Raw genomic sequence first — 16,593 nt, 5'->3', positions numbered from 1 at the left:
CCTATTCTGCTGACAGACTCCTTATGGTCAGCTGAGCAACACTCAACACAATCCTAAAGGTAAAGGGACCCCTGACCATTAGGTCCAGTCACAGACGACTCTGGGGTTGTGCGCTCATCTCGCTCTATAGGCCGAGGGAGCTGGCGTTTGTCCACAGACAGCTTCTGGGTCATGTGGCCAGTAAGACTAAGCCGCTTCTGGCAAACCAGAGCAGCGCACGGAAATGCCGTTTACCTTCCCACCGGAGCGGTACCTATTTATCTACTTGCACTTAGTGCTTTCGAACTGCTAGGTTGACAGGAGCTGGGACCGAACAACGGGAGCTCACCCCGTCGCGGGGATTCAAACTGCCGACCTTCTGATCGGCAAGCCCAAGGCTCAGTGGTTTAGACCACAGCGCCACCCGCGTCCCTTCAACACAATCCTAAAGCTTTTTAAATCTGTGATTGGGTTTTTTATCTGCTGCTGAGAATTTATTTTACATTGCTGCTTTCTTCACCTCTAAGCAGTTAAATACATCTGGTGTGTTTTTGTTAGGCATGTTCGGAGCAGTAATGCTGAAGGGTAGTGTAGCAACTCTGTGAAATAAACCACCCCCTGTAAAATATACGAAGCAAACCAGTTTTGCAAGGGTCGGGCCTTGCTGTCCTTGATAGACATGAACGATACAAGGCCTCCAGTTTCTCTCAACGGATAAGGATTTATTGTAAAGCTGTGATCGTACAAATCCATATGTAAAACAATTCTTAGTAAATCGGGATCTTGAAGACATTTTCTCTTGGGTAAGAGGCATTTATACTGTACTGCAACTTCAAGAAGTACAGTTTTACAAACACAACTTTTAGTGGGAAGAGGCCTTTTTTAAAAAATGACTGAATAAAGTGCTTGTAATGTTAGATTGCCTTTCATGCACCAAAAAGCACCGCACCAATACTGAATTTGTTGTAAGAGCAGGATGAAAGCTATCTCTCGACCTCTCCCATAAGGCACGCTTAAGGACAGCAGGCCTAAATTAGCTTTCCTTTTCTCACAGGTGTGTACAATCCTGTCCACGCTGTTCCATGTTGCTGGGGTCTAATCACTTATTATTTTCATTGCTCTGTGGAGCTTAAGGCTGCAGTCTTAATTATGTTCACGTATCATTACTGAAACCTCAGGATGTTTCAAGGCAGCAGGTTTTTAGATTAGTGTGGCAGGTTCATGCAACCAGTGTTGTCGGGATGATTTTATGAGGAGATGGGAAATTACTTCATAGAAGTTAGAACTTGCTGAAGTCCTTATGGAAGGAAACTGCTATTTCCCCCCCCCTTCTGTCAATAACTTATTAAGGTGGTTGAAGTGGAGATGTAGTCTTTGGGGCCTCTTAAAACATTTTAAAACATTGATAGTTCATAGTCTGTATAGGAAAGGGTACACAATATATTAAGAATCAAGTGTCAAATACCGTGTCAACAAATTCATACAATTAAGGTAAATGTGTTTAAATACATTTTTCCTCTATATTATCTGTCTTCTCTGGAATATCTGGAAGTAAGCTGATCCCGACCACAGGGACGACACTGAGATCAACCTGAAGGACTCCCCTGAAAAAGAAGCAGGTAGTCATTAAAATCTAGACTTCAGAAATTCAAGGTTTTTCTTACCAGTTGTCATGCCCAGTTTAACAGTGTTGTTTCAGCTTCAGAACTGAAAACTGTACAACAAAAACAAGTTTACTTCAACAGATATGTAAGCATGGTAAGCTAAGACTGTTAAAAAAAAGTTTGTCTTCTACGTTTATAGTGCCTATTAGGAAGAGCAACTGTTCAAAACAGCTGCACCTGAAATATAGAAGAATGGTTTTAAAAGGGTCAATATATTATAATATTTTAGGAGAACTATATTTGTGGAACTGGACTATGCTCACAAAAAATTAAGCAGGGAAAGAAAATAAGCTCCTTTTTTTCTGAAGTAACAGTTTGGTTCTACAGAATGAAATGTAGAAAGGCATTTACCTGGGTTCACATGAGGGGCAAAACACTTTTAAGACTTTGATGATTAAAGCTGCTCCAACAACTCCAACAACAATGACCAACATTAGATCAAAGAACACTGGAAAGGACTGGAGCCAGAACCTGCAGAGCTCTTTTCTCAAGTATTCCACCCACTGGCACATCACCTGCAAATGCAACAATACTGCCAGTTAAATACCCATCACTGATGCGCACTAAACACAGAAGGTGGTATATCTGTTTCAAATCTCAGACCATAGATCCTCTTCAGAAGCCCAACTGCTCCAATTTAAATGATCTTTTTAGCTCTCAACCACTATTAATTTACTGATAAATAAACAGTGATTAAGACTAGCGGGGGCTGATCAGAGTGGTGGCTCTAGCCCTGCACTCTATCCAAAAGTGGCCAGTTTAGAGGTGAAGTTTGCAAGCCTGGTGGCAGCAGCTTTTTCCTCTTCTATGCCTTCAGCACATGATATATATGCTGTATCTACACAGATACTTAGATCTTAAGATAAGTGAACAAAAAGAAGATCATGGAAGGAAAGTTTCCCTTCCCCTCTTCCACCCCCACAGTTGCCCGAAGCTTCTCAAATTCCTTCTTTACTTGCCTCATAAACTTACACTTGTTTTGGCCGATTTTTTTTTGTTTCCCTCCTTTGTTCAAAAAGGATACTAACTCGCCTTTGACAGCTTCCTTGACGTTGCTATTTAACCACACTGCCGTTCTCTTGGACTCGTTTGCACCTGTACATTTTTATCTGACTCTGTTATAATTATTGGGTGATACTGGAACAGCTTTTGATCTAGCAGTGGGGTCTGTTTATATAAGAGAAGGAGAAGTCATTTGTGCCAATTTACTTCTCTCTATAACCCCGCCATGTCCCTCAAAAATCTGTTCCAGAGACTTGGGAGACCATTGGTGACAGTGTGGAATACAGCTCTGGGGACTGCAGCAGTAAGCAGAATTTTTTAAACTTCCTTTGTAACTAACCTCTCATTTTTAGACACTTCCTCTTCTGAAATTGAATGCCACGTTACTGCACTTTCTGGGCAAGCTTACAATGATTATGAAATGCTGAATTTGAGACACAAGTATTTATTGTAGCTAGAAATTTGTCTTTTTGTTATGGCCGGATATTTACCCAAAGTGAGGATAATTTAAGTTGTCCATTATTACAATAGTTTCTCCTTTGGCTGCCTACCCGGCTTGTCTGTCTGAAAATCATCATCAGAGTTTTGGTCAGGAGCATAATAACATGTTCATAATATATTATTTTGGAGGCCTGGTATTTCTGTGACGGGATTTCTTCTTTTATTATTTTTAATTTATTATATGTAATGTCCTCTTTTATGCAGACTAACACCACTCCAAGTGGGGCCTCTGGAATTTTTATACCCAGGAGTAGGAAATAGATTATCACCATAATGCTTCTGATATTTTACCTATGTTTTAAGTATATGCTTTTCTTTAATTCCAGGAACTTTTAATTTGCTTATCTTGGATCTGAAACTTCTAGAATTAGCATACAAATACCAATACATTTTAGCTCAAGGTATATATGTCTTTTTTTGCGCACGATTTTGACTATAATACATTTGGTTATTAGTTTGGTTTCATGTTTTCTTTTTCATGTTTAAATTAACTTTTCTATTTTGTGTTCAGTTACAGGGCAAGAAACATTCAGCTCCTTGATGAACATCACATATGTTCAATCATCTTGTAGAGCAGGAGGAAGACCAGGCCCACAGGCCATGCTCTCAACCAGTAGGAGTTCAGCTGAATGTGTAAAAAAAGACACCTGTGCTCTCATATCCCAGGAGGAAAGGAGCTGAGAACACACAAGCTTGGCCTGGGGCATTGTGAATTCTCACCTCTGAAACGTGCATGTACGCCCAGCTCTTGGCCTTCCCTACCATTGGGGTTTTGGGTTGAAGTCCCTTCTGCAATCAGAATAACTCTGATATTTTTTGGAAAGGGTAGGGAGCAGTTTCCTCTGTCCCAGCAGTACTCTGCCCTGCTGTTTTGTTGTCCCCCACATAATTTAGGCTCCTGGAATGTCTCACGAGAATGCCCCACCCTACAATAGTGGTGTAACAGTAACAGAAAAGACCTTATAGGAGGATGGAGGCTCTGTTCTGAGAGGAGTCTCTGGCAACTTGCCAGGCATTGTCTCTTCATCCACTGTAGTTTCTACTTGTCTTAGAAGGTAGTGACTGGTTGTTTGTAGTGGGCTTTCAATATCTATTTTTTAAAAAGAAAAGAAAGAGGTTAGCTTAACAAGTAGATGCCTCCCCACCTCCATAGATAATTCCAGGGGAAAGCAAGCAAGCAAAATAACAAAGTAATGCTACATTTTGAGTATATCCAAATATACTTGTGCATTTTGTTTCACAATACAACATACTAAAAAGAATGACAAACAAACAAATTTGACCTGCCTTTAAAATTGAGGAGTCAATTTCTGGCCATTTCCCATAAGACTTGAAAGACTTCTTAGCTGGCATTTTGGCTGATTCACTAGTTTGGGATTGTTTTATCATTATTTGCTGCTTTCATCTTACCAAGTTGTTCTTAAATGATGCACACCACTTAGAACATCGGAAAAGCAGCCTATAGACATTTTAAAATCAATCAACTTAAAATAGATTGGATGTTCTCCCTTTCGGTGTATGGATACTGAAAAGTAATACAGGAAAACTTAAATGAAAAGGCAAAAAATTATGGCAACACTTTCTGTAATGAAGAAGCCAAACCGGTTTGTCAGAGATCAACATCACTGCATACCTTTTCCTGCAATATTTGGAAGTGTGAACAAGATATCGTTGTCTCTGGGGATGGAATACAGCATGCTCTCCTTCAAAGGAACAGTGTAATTTGAGTGCCTAAGGACTCTTAAGTCCTTTACCAAGATGTCTATTTCAGTCACTTCATCTTGCTGAACCTGCAAAAGAGAAGTATAACTATTTATGAGTAATCCTCCTGAAACTGGAGCACTAGGTGCTTTTTTGAAATGGTGAAAATAAAAAGGCAGATGTATAAAAGATAAACAGAATGCCAAGATGAAAAGTCTGTTTGATTTAGGAACATAGGAAGTTGCCTTATACTGAGCCAGACCAATGGTCCATCTAGCGCAGTATTGTCAACACTGACCAGTAGCCACTCTTCAGGCAGGAGCCATTCCCAGCCCAAACTGGAGATGCTGGGGACTGAACCTCATACCTTTTAAAGCAATGCAGATGCTCTACCAGTGAACCATGGTTCTTCCTCGTTAAATAAAGATTCCACTCACTGTAGCCCTTTTTGGAGTCTCACTAAAGAGATACTAAGGTGAAGGGCAGAATGTGATATCGACTCTCTTCTAAAGAGCAACCCTGTTGAATTGTCTCTTGAAATTTGAAGGTTCATTGTTGTTCCACAAGATGTGTATTTCTTTAAGGGCCAGAGCAAATAACGTGACCTAGTTTTACAGCTGTGAAGCAGTATAGCAGGTGCTGTTAAGTTGTGTTAATTAAGCTGTGTCAGCAATTGGGTATAGAATATAAAGAGCAGCACCTAGCTCTCTCAGTATCCTGGTGGTTGGGTTATGCTTATTGATATATTTAATGTAAAAGGAGTTTTTGTTTTTGTTATTAAAACCTAGCTAAAGTTATTTTGTGTTCCTTGTAATGTGTGGTCTCCCCAGCAAGCTTTCTGTAGCGCAACTAATCTGCAAATAGCCAACAAACCCATGATCCTAATCTTTCATTAAAACATTACCAGGAAATGGGGCCTACTCACTACAACATAAACATGCTGAACATCTCTCTGGAATGAGGGCCAATGTGGGGAAGTATGAAAAAGCAGCAGTGTCATGTGGTATGGGAATGCTGTTTTGTTTTAAAGTAATTGAAAAAGAGAATCGCGAATAATTCTGTGCCAAATGTTAATTCCTGTATGAGCTGTCAGTTTCATCTGATGATCTCAATGCTAGTATTTCGTGCATCTGGCTAATAGAACTATCCACAGAACAGCATCTGCCAAAATCTTGGGATGGAAGGAAGCTGCCCCCTCATTCTAATCCAAACACAGGACCCTCTACCACCACGACTGCACTCAGATAAGGAAGGAATACCCCACACTTAAATAATGGCATCATTTTATTTTCAGTTCTGTGAAACTGGAAAAATATATAGTATAAGTTGCTTTATACCGAGTCAGATTATTTGTCCATCCAGCTCAATATTGTTTACAGGTATCATGGTGCCCGTCAGATCATAGCTGTCAACTTTTCCCTTTTCTTGCGAGGAATCCTATTTGGAATAAGGGAATTTCCCTTTAAAAAAGGGAAACGTTGACAGCTATGCGTCAGATGTTGTTGGGCTCCAGCATGGCCAATGGTCAGGAAAGTTGGAAATTATAGTCCATAGAGTAGCATGTTAACTGCTTAGTCGACACTGACTGGAAGCAGCTCTTCAGAGCTGCTGACACCAGTGTTTCTCCGGCCTACCTGGACTGCACCCATCTCCCTAAAATGTTTCTGTCTCTGTGTGGATTTGAACCAGTAACGTCCTGAGCTTTTCTATGGTTATGTTAACATACAGCCCCACAAAGTTCCCTTTTCTGATCACTCATAACAATGAAGTTGCCCTTTCAGCTGCCACCGAGTGTCGGGCTTATTTTCACAGGGGCTTTTTACCAAGGCCTCAAGGTGTGTCCCCCCCAAAAAAAATTGTCACTATAAAGGTGTAGGATTTTTGTTCTAATATGCCACATTCTGAACTCAATGCAGAATATAATTTACAAAAGTCCATGGGGATAAAAATGAAAAAGGCATCTTGTGAATCACATCGCCTGGAATAGTATGGTAATGAGAAATCTTTAATAAATGATGTGTAAACTCTACCAAGTGCTTAACTGGAAGTAAATGACTCTGAATCAGTAGAACTTGTTTCCAAAGTGTCTGTTGCTGTTATTTCAGCTTCAGTAATTGTACTTAATATCCTGACTGGTTCTCCCTTAAAAGGGAAGAGAAAGAGCAGGCATATGTATTCTGAAGTATTTTTACCCTACTCTTCAGCTGAAAAAATGCATTTAAACAAACTAATGGCTGCATTTATCACACTCAGAAATAAGAAGCAGACTGAGTATAGTGCATAAAACAATGGGAGTGCTAAAAATAACACAACACAGACTTACTGGGCAACAATTCCCCATTATGCATATAATGCAACTGGATGGGGAAAGTTCTCTAACGCTGGAATTCAGAAAACAAAACTTTCTAAACAAATCACCAATCTATTAACTCTTTAGCAGGAGATGGGATGCCATGAGTGCTCACTGAATAAGTCTTGGCACCAAAATTAGAGCACCGTCATATATTAATTACAGAACTGGTTTGTTGATTTTCCTGTCCTTTTGTCACTAGTAATCCAGATCATACTACCTGATACCAACATTGACATGATGAGTTGTGAAGGGGAGGGGGGAATCCAATCTGACTGTAATGTGCTAAACCCTAACAATTTAGAGACATGTGAATGAAGAGGAATGTAGCAGGATGCCGTTTGTTGATGTAAGTTTTATCGTTCAGCCCTCTGCCAGGCTTTCAGGTGCCCAAGCTGGAAGAATGCTGACATGATCAAGAATTACATATCCACACTGACACTTCTGTTGAAACTTAGACTTCAGCATTGAACAGTGGAGTTGAAGCAAACAAATACCTAGTAGTTCACTTCACACTTAGTTCATTTCACATTTCTGAGGATATGGCATAAAACAATCAGAGCACTAAACACAATACAACACAGAATTACTGTAAACAGTACTGTACTGTACACAGTGGTACACAATACTTAACTGGGTGTGGCAAGTTATCTCATGCTGAAAATTTAAAAACACCATACATTTTAAGCAAATCACCAGGCTACCAGAACTATTTGAGAGGAAGAGTTTTGTCACTTCTTTAGAACTCAGAACCATTTTTCTTCGAAAGCCCTGTTACTAAATGTGTGTGGCAACAAGAAGAGAGATTGTCTTTTGACAGTTTCTTGATTAGAATCATTAATTTCTGCAGTACAGGAGTGGATTTTACAATAAGATCAGACTACAGTTGAAAACAGCTATGTACTAGAAATTCTGTTAACAGGTATTAGGTCAATATCATTACGTGACAGCAGCAGGGCTGGCTTTCCAATGGGTCCCAGTCTAGATGAGCCCTGTCTTCTCCCTGTCCCTGGAAAGCCCTGTTTGGTGATGATATACAGTATATATTATTGTGGTGTTATGGTTTCTTTTTAAATCCTATTTGTTTTGTGGTTTTTAGTTCTTTTACTTACGTATATTTTAAGAGATATTTATTGTTGCTTATGTTACTCAAAATGTGGGGTGATTGTTGCTGCTGCTGCTGCTGTTTAGTTTTAAATGTGGAATTTGTATCGCATTTTTTTTTTAGATTGATTCCTTTAGTAAACAGCTTCAATGTTTTTGTTTAAATACGCAGCAGAATATACTTAAAGTAAATAAATAATGTACTTGGGGTCCACTGCCCAAAGTGGACATATAATAGCATAAACATCAGATACCGTTATGATATGGTGGCCCAGGGCATATCATACAACTAAACTAACCATTCATGGTGGAACCAAGTGCTCCAATGAATTTAAAAACTGGCCAACAAATACAATAATTTAAAGTGGTATGACTTACCCGCTTGTCATCAATTTCTGTCACTTCCTCTTGAACGACAATCAATCGCAAGTTGGATCTGGATGCCATCGGCCATTCGTGGACCATAATGCGAACGCTGACAATTCCTAATCGCTCCTCTTCCTGTAGTGTTTCAGAGTTACTACTCTCCACTATCAATGAAGAACTGTGTGTCATATAGTGGTTATATAGAGAGATATGATCTCTAAAAACAAGGTGCACATAAATGGGTGATCGGTGCGTTGCAGATTAGATTTGGCTCCTCACTGCACGGGAACAGAACTGCTTGCTGGATTCAAGGCAGCTTTCAAAAGAAGTGATCATGGGCCAAGAGAGTACAAAGGTTTCCCTGAATGCAAACAAGAATACTTTTTATCATCTGCATATTGGTTTTCCCAAAGAACAAGTGGAAACACAAGCAGCCGCCTTCATTCCATAGGGTTCCCAAGAACTGAGTTCAGCACTGCATTCCTACCAAAGCTGGGGCATGTTAAAATTGGTGGCAGAGAAAGGGGAGCAGGAATAGTGTTCAGATAAGTGCACACAGCACATGTCTAAGTAAAGGTAAAAAGGTAAAGTACCCCGGACGGTTAAGTCCAGTCCAAGGCGACTATAGGGTTGCGGCACTCATCTCGCTTTCAGGCCAAGGGAACTGGCATTTGTCCATGGACAGCTTTCCTGGTCATGTGGCCAGCATGACTAAACCGCTTCTGGTGCAACAGGACACCGTGATGGAAACCAGAGTGCACGGAAATGCCCTTTACCTTCCCGCCACAGCGGTACCTATTTATCTACTTGCACTGGTGTACTTTCGAACTGCTAGGTTGGCAGGAGCTGGGGCAGAGCAACAGGAGCTCACCCCATCACGGGGATTCAAACTATTGACCTTCTGATCGGCAAGCCCAAGAGTCTCAGTGGTTTAGACCACAGCGCTACCCGTGTTTCCCATGTCTACCAAGACCAATCTCCCCACGACTTTTTGGCACAAAAATGAAGGAAAGCAAATGATAGGACACTTGCATCCATTCAAACATCCAAACTCCCTGCCCCAGGGGCAAGTACGATATCCTTGCTCCTATGGACATTTCTGCCATGGAAGGAGTGGCTGTCTTGCTGGCTTTGCAGATGCATGCGTCCAACCCTGTTGGTAATATGTAGGCAGCTTCTATCCACAACACACAAGACAAAGCAGTCTTTGGAGTTTCAGACAAAAAAAATAAGGGCTTGTTCCAAGTACCACTATTTTCTTCTGCAAGGACTGGGTTATTTAGTGTCAGTTGAGACCCCCTCCTACCCTGACCTCCTTCCATCCCTCCAGTAAGGCAAACTGAATGCATTGTGGGAAGTAATAACATGCACTCTTATAATACAACCCCAGAACCACTTTATATTCTTATCTAGGAAATTTAACAGAAACTCAAACGTAAGGCTTACAGAACCAACAGCAATTAGATTTTATATTAAATCAATACAAATTTGTATTGTGACGGTTTGAGAGTTGACTGCATCTGAGTAAAGAACAATGAGAGCTCATTTCTAAATATGGTTATTGAGACATACGCCCTGCTCAGTTCAAGAGAACTTACTTCCTTTAGAAGATCTATACTAATTTTTTAAAGCATAGGAGCACTTTTGCTGCATCGAAACCATGATGAGCCACTGCCTGGTCTCCTTAAAGGAAACCATGTTTAGTTATTAATGCATAATGTTTTAGGCTTTCAAAAGCCAACGCTTAAAACACATTAGCATGCCCTTAGTGCAAGAGCTGATCATAAAGGGTAGATGATCTCAGAACTTAACCTTGAGACCACCCATAACCAGTGCATCAAGAGACTACTCTGTACATAAAATGTTCTTCCATGGAAAGTAATTGCTTTAGCTTCATTCATTATGTAAAATGTTGCCTGTATACCCAAATCAGGATGTTTCTGTCCAGGACAAAGCAGATTCGGAGGGGGTGGGGAAACAGTATTTCCATTTTCAATAACTACATTATAAAAATTACTAGGAAATCTTTTCAATCAAATCTCTAGTTCTAGCAGAGATTGAACTTAAACTAAGAAAGTCTACAGGAGAAGAAAGTGTTTTGCAAAGATTATCGGAAAGACTCTCCCAACATTCTATTATTATTCTTTCTTTTACACAACTGTATCTGGATAGATGCCAGTTCAAGAAAGGAGACAGACAGGACTTATCAGGGTGGAGTCACATCCTTGCATTTATACTGCCTAGTCTACGGCACAAATACTTTGCCTTTAACAAATAAATTAACTGAACAGGAACTTCGCTAACTGTTCCAGAAAGGGAAGGTTTGAACTCATTATTTTTTATGGGCAGAATATGTGAGCACTGTGGATGAGAAATAGAGAGGGCACTCAATTTCATATTTTTTCTATTTTAAATATACCTTAACAGTGGAGATTTATTTTTAACAGTACAGATGTGTATATAGTATAGTGTTAATTATTTATTATACCATTATTCATGAGTGGTGAACTGCATGGAAGCACACAGCACAGGTAAGGAATTAAACAATACTTACATATTAAAGTCTGACATTTAATCCGAGCAACTCCACTCTTCAGCGGAAAGTCATTTACATACACCTGACCATTTACATAGGTAATATTAAGGATGACCTAAAGAAAATAACAGAATCAAACATGTTAAATGTCCACATTTTGTAATACAAGGTCAAGCACAATTGTTAAGATTATTTGATCTAAATAATCATTTTAGCAATTACCAGAATTCAGACATTAAGAAGTTAAGGCTGCAGTCATGGAACTGACATTCAACTGGTTATGGGATGCAGCTGCCACCAGAGGTGCCCCAGTACATGTTTGGAAAGCTCTGCAGGTGTAGATGTTTTGCTGGTGGTAGGGGTTAAAATGGAGTGAGCGAGGCTGAGGATCCACAGGATTCTGCATCCTCTCACCTCCGTATTCCCTGGAGACACCCCAAAATGCTTTGCAAAGCTACACCAGCCATTCAGTAGGCACAAGCAATTCCCACTGATCACAATAATCTTTTAGGGGAGCGAAACAAGAAGTCACATGGTGCCATCACTTGCTACCATCAACGGTACCTTCTACTCTGTATCTATCACAGATTAGTTAGACGCTAAATACATGCTTGATTTCCACTGACTGATCACAATCACAAGATAAAAGGCTAAGCTAAAGCAAGTACAGGAAGTCTGACATACCTGCCCATCCCTGTTGTTTTCCAGCATTGTAACTTTAATCTTGATGCTTTCCTGTAAGTGTGAGAGAAGGAGGAAGAGGTTTCAAAGAAAGAAACATGTTACAGATTCCTCAATATGGCATCAGCTAGGTAGCTGGTTCTATTTCCAGTTCCAAAGCCCTTTCCAATACAAGTTTTAATCTATCCGTGTTTCCTATATATTCAAAAAGTAGAGTATAATTTTATAAAAACTAGATAACAGACCTTTAGATTATGAAGAACTGAATACAACCAAGTTTTCAAAAGCTGTGAGATCTAGCAGTCAGTTGATCATGGTGTGGTTGGTAAAAAAAAGTATAATCTGATGAACAGGCACCAAGTTACTTCCACTTTCTGCAGTTTATCCTGATCTGTGCCCCAGATATTGAGTAATAATAAACATTGCATTCTACAACGCACAACAGGTTCTCATCTGAGTTGCTGGAATAGGTTGGGTTTTTTTTTAAAGGGACCCCTGACCATTAGGTCCAGTCGTGACCGACTCTGGGGTTGTGGCGCTCATCTCGCTTTAGTGGCCGAGGGAGCCGGCGTACAGCTTCCGGGTCATGTGACCAGCATGACTAAGCCGCTTCTGGCAAACCATAGCAGCGTACTGAAACGCCGTTTACCTTCCCGCCGGAGCAGGGACCGAGCAACGGGAGCTCACCCCGTCGCGGGGATTTGAACCACCAACCTTCTGATTAGCAAGTCCTAGGCTCTGTGGTTTAACCCACAGCGCCGGAATAGGTATTACACCAGTTGTATTCCATATCCAGGTTTTCCTATATTAAAACAACTGTCAAAATGATGGTATATTAACTATATCCTTATTTGTTGTATGTTCACATTATCCTTTAGCTCATGTGTGAGGAACTTTTGGCTCTCCAGATGTTGCAGTGCTACATCTCCCACCATCCCTAGCCATTGGCCATGATTGCTGGGGCTAACAAGCCAAAGGTTCCCCACACCTGCTTTATATTTTAATTAAAAAAATTAAGGCAACCAACTGCTTATAAGCTATATATATGAGAACACAGTGCATGAGAGTGCCATGAATAGAGAGCACGTGCCACACTGTGACAAATGTCTAACTTATCAAAAGTTTAACCAATTCTTTACTTCTGCTCTCTGCCTTACAATTCAATTAGCACCAGAGATGGAATCCAAATTACTGCTGGCATTTATATTTTCAGGAAAACAAAATAAAAAGCTCTTGGGGTGGTTTGCAGCTAGCAAACCTAAGTTTGCATAACCTCTCTGGAACTCCTTCATTTATTTAGTGTTTATTTGTTTATTTGCATTTATGTCCTATCTTTCCTCCAAGACGCTTAGGAGAATGTGCATGATTTCCTAACCACCAAGAAGACCTGGACGGAGTCCATACCGTGATACTGGTTTCTTAATTTTTGACCTGGCAATTTATCACAAATCGGGGGGGGGGGGTGCGTGCGTGCCCTATGCAAAAATCACAATGTGGGGGAAACCGTGAAGCCAGCCAATGCCTCTACATAGCTCCATCCTTATTTCAGACATTGTGATATATTGGTATATCGTGATGTTGAAAACCAGATATCACCCAGCCCTACCACCAAGCTCATTTTATCCTCACAATAATTCACTGAGGTACAGCAGTTTCAATGAACATCTTAGGTCTGAATTTTACCAAATGTATACTAGCCTGCATATGTGCTTCAGCTGATGGTATGCTGGCTTTGTATGTATAACCTGGTTTATATTTCCTTTAACTGTCACCCCGCCCAGCACTCTTTCCCCTCCCCTCCTTTTATGCTGGCACATATTCTGAATGTTGTGATAAAACTTTAAATAATAAAAAGTACAAATCAATAAAAAACAGTACTTTTCACATTACGGTATATTATTTTCACACACACTACATGTCTCTTGGGTGTCCCAGCATTTCTTGCCCTGCCAAATACACACACTGCATGACTGGGTAGAGTATTTCTTGACCCTTCAGTTCAAAACTCTCTATTCCGCAAAATTATGACAAAAAGGCCAGAGTTCACAATGTTCCCTTTGTGACGAATGCAAAGAATGACTAATTTCAACAGAACCGGGGGGGGGGGAGTCAACTGTGGAGCATATTCTACGTAGTTTAGAAAAATTTCAAGAAATTGTGCAATAGTGGTCATGCAGGAGGATTGCACCATAAGCAAATGACTGAACAGATATTTTATTATTTTGCCTTTCAATATCTTTCTTTCTTAGTCCTTTCTTCTAACAATTTTTCAAGAAGATATATTTCTAAAATAATTGTATTCTGAAGGTAAACTTCTACCAGCAGGTTCTAGTGGTGCAATAAGCCTTTCTGGAGGCTTTAAAATATAAGATGTAAAGATTACATGTTAAGGGTGAAAATGAGAATTCTTTGGGGAAGAGGGAAGTAGGGAAGTAGTAAAACAACTAAAGGAAGATCATTCCAGATTCATGGAATGAACACTAGCAGTGTTTTGCCTGAAGGACAGAACTTCTGACCACTTTCCTCTTAGATATTCTCCTGTTGATTTTATAGTTCCTAGGAATCACTGAGATAGCTATAGAGGAAAACAAATCACAAAAGAACCTCAAAAATACTTCTTTTTGGCAGTCCAAACCCCTTAGCAAGTCATGAACACCTGTACTGATCAAAATCTTTTTACCCTTATGTTTATGCAAGCAGCATCTACTTCTTAGGGGTTATTAAGAAGTAAGTGCATTCTTTCTATCAAAGTTTTATGATGTGTCAACTATTCCTTTGCTCTTTGTGCATTAAGTACCACAAAGACACAGAGGGTGATTCTCGCATTTCCCACTGTTTCTTGCAAGTAGCCATCACCTTAGTAGTGAAGAGAATCACTACCGGAAGAGTAAATATGCACCACTCTTTTAAAAAAGAGCCCCCAGACTCTTGCACCTTCCTTTTCTAAAATAAAAAATGCTTTCCAAAAGCTAAGTTATTGACTTTTCTAGTACAGCATATTCATGTGAAACTTCAGTTCATTCATAAACGATATAAAAAAGTAGAGTGAGTATGTGTCTTATAAATGCTCACTTGAGGTATTTACTTTGCTAGTTCTTCATAAAGTGGATCTTTCCATATACTACTCCATCACACTGAAAACCAGGGATAAAGTTAATCCAAATCTAATCATTGCTTGTTCAGATGTTTGTGATGGAGATTTTGGGTTAGCTCTCTTAGCAATTAGCTAGCTATCAGAAGTTGAATGCAGTAGCATCTTAAGTGCTTCAAAAGGACACTGTACCAAAACCACTCCTGTGCTTCAAGCTAACACAGCTATAACATGTGATTAACTTAAAGAAACTACTAGTAACACCCACAAATCACAGGATTTGTAACACCTACAAATCACTTAAACATTCCTCTTTATTTTCCACTCAAAAGCAATTTGTTTTTGTTGGACAGCTTATCATTAAAGGCTTCCGCACAGAAACAGTTGAGAATATCATGCTCTTCTCTCAACGCAGACCAGATGCATTAAAGAAAGCACTCAATCCCAAAGTTCAAATCAGACAAATAAAATCTAATCTTGGTGTTACCTAGCCCAATGGACATCCTGTATTCTCACCGCATATCCATTCGGTCCCTTACATATGCCTGTATGCATATATAGCAAGCACGCAGCTGACGTACTTCATACCAACATCCAAGCCACACAAGGCCTGATACCACATCTTATGCAATTCTGCATACATATTAATATACAAATCGCTCCTTCACGGGGCTGGGGGTGCGGGAGGATGAAACCCCCACACACACCTTCAAAGTGTACAAGCCTGAGCATTTCACACAGGTGGGCACTAGGGCACCATCTCGAGATGTCCACACGAAGCTCCTGCACGTCACACTCAGTCTTGCACACTCCCACGGCACCTTAGACAAGACAAACAATGCAACGCCGCCGCGCCTATCTACAGCAGCATGTCGCTTCCTTACTCCGAATTAAGGGGCAGATGAGCACGGAAGATTAGGGGCCAACCCACTGCATTTCTTGTTTCTTGGTTTTATCGGGCTCCTCCGAGGGGTCCACTTCTGCTCGCACCTCTTCCCCACTCCCTCCGCGCACTCTCCGTCCTGGTGCCGTCAGAATAAAGATGAGGCTGCCCGGAGACCCTTCCTCTCCCTTACCTGGCTATCGAGCTGGGAGAAAGCGGCTGTCGGCTCCGGGGCAGCCAGGCAGGAGGGCAGCAGCAGCAGGAGCCCCGGGAGCAGCCGCAGGAACTCGCGTGGCCCCAGCGCCGCCTCCATCTTGGGAGCCGGGAATTAAAACAAAGTGAAACATCAACAAAGCCAGAGGAGGCGGCAGGCGGAGCAGAGGCGGGGAGGAGTCCGGCAGGGGAGGGGAGAGGAGAGGAGAGGAGGGGAGAGGAGAGGAGAGGAGAGGAGGAGGAGGAGGAGGAGGAGGAGGAGACAGTAGCGGCAGCAGCAACAACAACAACACCACAACCGGGAAAGATGCAGGATTAGGAGAGGTGCTGCTGAGGGCAGGAGAAAGGCCGTGTCAAAAAGGTTTCCCTTGGGAAAGGCTTAGGAGTTGGAGCCAAACAGCCCAGAGGAGATTTGCGCGGGGGAAAGAGCAACCTGTCTCAAATAAATTAGTCCTCCTTCCTCAAATTAGCAGAGATGAGAATAGGCATGCAGGTTTAGTCAGCAATAAATCCCGCTTTATT

General features: G+C 40.9%; 1 protein-coding gene across 1 annotated transcript; it reads right to left on the bottom strand.

The window, feature by feature from the left end:
* Positions 1 to 680: 680 nt before the first annotated feature.
* On the bottom strand, positions 681 to 16,245 carry GINM1 (glycosylated integral membrane protein 1). The gene is made up of 8 exons (XM_053382143.1): positions 16,052 to 16,245; positions 11,888 to 11,938; positions 11,222 to 11,318; positions 8,680 to 8,831; positions 4,780 to 4,936; positions 4,106 to 4,236; positions 1,995 to 2,158; positions 681 to 1,583 (listed from the first exon to the last, which is right to left on the bottom strand). Exons 1-8 carry the CDS (start codon positions 16,169 to 16,171, stop codon positions 1,481 to 1,483), a joined length of 975 nt encoding a protein of 324 aa, XP_053238118.1. The 5' UTR covers positions 16,172 to 16,245; the 3' UTR covers positions 681 to 1,480.
* Between the last annotated feature and the right edge of the window lie 348 nt (positions 16,246 to 16,593).

The sequence above is a fragment of the Podarcis raffonei genome, chromosome 3 (genome assembly GCF_027172205.1).
Source record: "Podarcis raffonei isolate rPodRaf1 chromosome 3, rPodRaf1.pri, whole genome shotgun sequence".
Classification (NCBI taxonomy): domain Eukaryota; kingdom Metazoa; phylum Chordata; class Lepidosauria; order Squamata; family Lacertidae; genus Podarcis; species Podarcis raffonei.
Note: the sequence above shows the minus strand (reverse complement) of the source record. Positions and strands in the feature narration are given on the sequence as shown.

Coding starts and splice junctions, on each gene's coding strand:
- GINM1 (XM_053382143.1), bottom strand. CDS start 16,171: ATGGAGGCGGCGCTGGGGCCACGCGAGTTCCTGCGGCTGCTCCCGGGG. Junction 4,937..8,679: donor CAGAAATTGATGACAAGCGG/GTAAGTCATACC, acceptor TCTCTTTTGCAG/GTTCAGCAAGATGAAGTGAC. Junction 4,237..4,779: donor TCCAAATATTGCAGGAAAAG/GTATGCAGTGAT, acceptor TTTAAAAAATAG/ATATTGAAAGCCCACTACAA.